General features: G+C 39.2%; 1 protein-coding gene across 1 annotated transcript; it reads left to right on the top strand.

Moving 5' to 3' along the window:
* The first annotated feature begins 2,053 nt into the window (after positions 1 to 2,053).
* LOC109009449 (heat stress transcription factor A-2-like) lies at positions 2,054 to 4,528 on the top strand. Its single transcript, XM_018989905.2, has 3 exons — positions 2,054 to 2,830; positions 3,142 to 4,013; positions 4,099 to 4,528. The coding sequence occupies exons 1-2, from the start codon at positions 2,252 to 2,254 to the stop codon at positions 4,003 to 4,005; spliced, it is 1,443 nt and encodes a 480-aa protein (XP_018845450.2). The 5' UTR covers positions 2,054 to 2,251; the 3' UTR covers positions 4,006 to 4,013; positions 4,099 to 4,528.
* The last annotated feature ends 390 nt before the right edge of the window (positions 4,529 to 4,918 follow it).

Genomic DNA, 4,918 nt, shown 5'->3' with positions numbered 1-4,918 from the left:
TTGGCCACCATTCAAGAGGAGCATTGTTTGCTCACCCTCGCAGTATACCCTTTTATCCGAGTGTGAGATGTTGTTACTCGTGCCAACAGGATACCCTTTACTAGCCAGGTCGCAAACACTTGCCAATCTGGGGAACGAACAAAAGTGCCTTGCTTGCCCATGGGGGATGAGCATCCCTTCAATGATGTCACTCACCCTCTTGAATGCGAGGACTTTAGTGCACCTCCCGAGCGAAGTGCTCGTTGTTGTTGCTCACTCTATGCAATGAGCACTTTGCCCGGGGGTGTGAACAGTTTCACTCAATTTAGTGCTCACATTGTTTCCCTCCAAGGGGTGAGCTTTGTTGCTCGCTCGAGGTACTAGACCTGTTTGCTCGCTCAAGGTACTAGACCTCTTTGCTAACCTCGTAGGGAATTTTCTCCCACGTGATCCAATTTATTTCATCGGTAGACGAATCTTGAGCTTAAGAGCCAAGCTCCAACGTGATCCAACTAATTTAATTGGGGATCAGATACTTATGGAGAATGGGTATGCTCTACATGCTTGGGAGCTAAGCTCCCACGCGATCCAAGCAGTTTGATCATTGGTCAGATCACATGCTTGCTAACATGCTCGAAAATTGAGGTCCTACTTGTTCTTACCTATTTGATAGGGGTCATATCACATACTCAAGAGTCGGGCTCCCATGTAATCCAATCAATTTGCAGTTGGATCAATTTGATCGGGACCTGATCACATGCTCAGGAGTCAAGCTTTTACGTGATTTGACCAACTTGCACTATGCTTTACATTCTTGGAAGCCACACATGATTCAACCAATTTTCGCTATCAAAGATTCAAAGCACTTCACCAAACTCCCCCTATAGATTCTATTGGTTGTCGTGGTGGACAAGCAATTATCTCCTATTAAGGTTGTAATCAAGTCAAGCCGAGCCAATCTTTAAATTGCTGAGCTTGGGTCGACTCAAGAAACTTGAGCTTGAGCTCAAGCCGAAGTTCAGGATTTTTATATAATCTTTGTTCAATTGCAACTCAATGAGCTAAGATCACAACTTGAGTTCGAGCGGCTTGGCTCGAGTTGTTTATTTTTTGAATAAAATTTAATAATTAAGGAATTAGATAGATAAAAATATAACTTTAATAGATTTTTCCAACTAAAAAGTAGAACCTCTATTGAATTAAAAAATTATAAAAATTCATAAATAATTAATATATAACTAGTTGATATTTATCCATAATGACAATATGTTATATGCCTACATAACTTACTAATATATAGACATAATATGATAGTATATATCAACATTTCATATATATTTCTCACATACTAGTATATGAAATTATTAAATTTTATCACCTAACCATTGTATAAATTATAAAATATAACTATGAAGTATATTCATTATATAAGAACAAGTGATTAGGCATAAGTAATTAGGTTAAATATTATATATTCAATTATAAATGATGTTATACTTATATTATTAACTAATATACATATGTATCCATGTATGTATATATATAGAGGTGTATATATATATTTATTAATGTATGAATGAGTTTTAATCGAGTCGAGCTAACGAATTGACTCAAGCATAAATAAGCGGACTTTAACAAGACTTAATCGAATCGAGTCAAATCTAGTTGAGTATGTATCATTGAATAATCGAGCGAATACCTACTTTATGAATGAACTTTTTTTTCTTACGAGTCAAGTTTAATTTGATTTTAACTGAATATCAAGAGAACTAAATATCGAGCAAATTATCGATAGACCGATTAATTTACAGTCCCCAAACATTTTTTTTTTTCCTTCAAATTTGAAATAAATTGCCGAAGGGCAACCGGGCACAGGCCTTCGAAGTTCGTCTGCGACTAATATGGGTCAAGACTCAAATTATAAAAAATTATAATAAAAAATAAAGAAGGGGTCCATTAATAAATTTCTACAAAAATGAAAAACTTAAGATTAGGTGGAGTGATGAGGTACAGCCGCATAGTACCTAGAAATGGCAACAACTTCAAAAGGAGTGAAGCGTGGTGACTCACCTTCATTCCCAAAATAGCGCTCTCTCTCTCTCTCTCTCTCTGCGTTTCTTTTCTTTTGGACATTTTCCTGCCTCTACTCTGCTCTGCTCTGTGTAAGGAACAGAACAAAACTCTCTCTCCCCCTCTCGTTAAGCGCCATTTTTGGCAGTACTGTTCTTAAAAATCTTTATATTTCCTAAAGAGGAACAAAAAAAGAAAAAAAATGGTCACTGAAAGTGACGGTGGTCATACTTTCTCATCATTGCCAATGAAAGAACAAGTCGTCGATGAAGAAGAAGAAGAAGAAACAAGAACGACGCCGTCTGATAACAATCCTTCTAATTCCGGCGGTGCACCTCACGGTGGGTCGTCCTCCACCGCAATATGGACACCAGTCCATGATATAAACGACACCGCTCCACCGACTAGAACAAAGGTCTCGGAAGTGGGCGACATCGAGGTGGTCCATATAAAAAAAGAAGAAGAAGAAGACGAAGAGGAGGAAGAGGACCGGGACGTAGCAAATTTTGACAGTGACGGAGGTGGTAATGGGCCTTCGTCGTCGTCTTCGTTGGCGGCGGTGCCAAAGCCGATGGAGGGGCTGCACGAGCCGGGTCCACCGCCGTTTCTGAAGAAGATATTCGAGATGGTGGAAGACCCGGATACCGATACGGTGGTGTCGTGGAGCGAGACCCGGGACAGCTTCACCGTGTGGGACGAGCATGTCTTCGCACAAGACCTGCTCCCAAGGTATTTCAAGCACAGAAACTTCTCCAGCTTCATTCGCCAGCTCAACACCTACGTGAGTACTACATCTCGCTAACAATTGCCAAGTTCTTTGTTCATCCGAGCATGTAATTATAAGTATATTTTTCTGTCTGATTCTGTATGTGCATGATTAATCTGAATGATTAAATTTTGCCATTTCAACCATAATTTTCCGGAGAATAATAAGCAGTAGGAACTGCTAAAAGCTGTGCCTCTTGTGTGGGTTTTATATTTGCATGCATAGGCATGAATTATTATTACAAATTGCAATTGAGTTGATATGATTTAAAAATTCTAATATTGGCTGTGTTTTTTATGGGGTTTTGTGGGGTAAAATGCTTCAAGGGTTTCAAGAAGATTGATACAGATAACTGGAAGTTTGCAAACGAAGGATTTCAAGGAGGGAAGAAGCATTTGCTCAAGAGCATCAAAAGAAGAAGTCGGTTAAACAAACAGCAGCAACAACAACAACAAGGGGCAGTAGGTGTCAATCCGAAGAAACCTGGGTTTGAGGCTGAACTTGAGAGTCTGAGGGAGGATCAAAACGTACTGAAAGTGGAAATTCTGAACCTTAGACAGGAACAGCAGGACTCTCAGAATCATTTAGGTGCTGTCAAAAATCGGATTCGAGGTGCAGAGTGTAGGTTACAACAGACGCTCTTTTTCCTAACCAAAATAACTAAAAGCCCAGGCTTTGCTCAGCAATTAATCCAGAAGACAAAGCAGCAAAAGAGAGAGCTGGACGGAGGTGAATTTGTCAAGAGACGCAGACTGCTAGCATCCCATGGGCGTGAAAAGGCTATTGACAACAGCCATAGCATTAATTGCAGAAACCATGTTCAGGGGGACTTGGTGACAACTCTATCTTTACTCTCTAAAATCCTGGAAGAAGCTGTGGATATAGATACTACCCATCCAATACAAACACCATTTCCAGCTCCCATAGATGATGCATTGTGCAGTCTTGAGGATCAGAATGTCAATGTGATGTATAGAAGTAGCAGCAGCCCAAATATCTCATCTGCTTATGATGTCATGGCAGAGAATTTACCGGAGGATAATTTGAATATTGTAGATGAAGAGTTAGATATGAATGATGACTCTAAATTCTATTCTGAATTGGAGGATTTGATTGTCAAGCAACATGATTTGGGTGGATTTAGAGGAGGATTGGTGGAACAAGCTGGTTGTATTGGGGCGATCCCTTGAGATCAAATGTAATGTCTCTGTGGCTTATTTGCTCAAATTATCCTTCTCTTTAATTCATTAAAACATGATTTGTAATACAATTCTGTGGTATAGGTACATAAGCAGGTTGCCAGAGTATGCAAGATTGAAGCTGAAGGTAAAGAAAGCTAGCTGAAGATAAAGAGGGTCTTTAGGTCTTTCTCATAAGAAGATGGAAGTTGCAGAGGAAGGAAGTAGTTCCTACTCACTCATAATAGAGACACCATAGTTATCACCAATGTTCATACTTTGTATTCACTTATTTTTAGCGTTCCTTTTTTCAAGGTTGTGTGCTTGTCTTTGATGTAAAAAGTCTCATAGCGATCGATGCTAGCATAGCATTGAACAGCTTGGTCATCTTGAAACCTAAATAACTTAAAAGTTTGAGCTGGTGCTGCAGCCTGCCGATCAGTTTGTATCATAGTTGTATTGAAGGATTGACGTTGTTGTGACTTTGTTGTTTGTGTAAAAAACTAGAAAAATTAGGAGCTATTATTTATCACCAGTAAGACGTTTTCCAAGTAGTGCATAGGGGTCTTTAAGTTTTAACGTATAAAATTTGCATATTTTCTTTTTACCCTGGTGTAATGGACTTTATTAAATGAGTAAATCCCTATGCTCCCCGAAGTGTGACAAAGTGGAGGTTCTTAGGTGTCCTAACATAAGCTGTCTTGAGTCATCTTACACTAGAAAGTCCAAACACAACCATACGTGCTCAAAATCCTGTCACATGTTTAACGAACACAAAGTTTAAGATCGACTATTTTGTGTAGTTGGTGGGCGGTCTCTTGGGCAACTGCAAGATGAGACTAAAGTGGGGTTTTAGATAAGGTTTTGTTGCCTAATGAAGCAAAATACCTAAAAGCGAGGATGGAGCTAAGAGAGTAGGGACAAA

Source organism: Juglans regia, chromosome 1, assembly GCF_001411555.2.
Source record: "Juglans regia cultivar Chandler chromosome 1, Walnut 2.0, whole genome shotgun sequence".
Lineage (NCBI taxonomy): Eukaryota > Viridiplantae > Streptophyta > Magnoliopsida > Fagales > Juglandaceae > Juglans > Juglans regia.
This window is presented reverse-complemented; position numbering and strand designations above follow the sequence as displayed.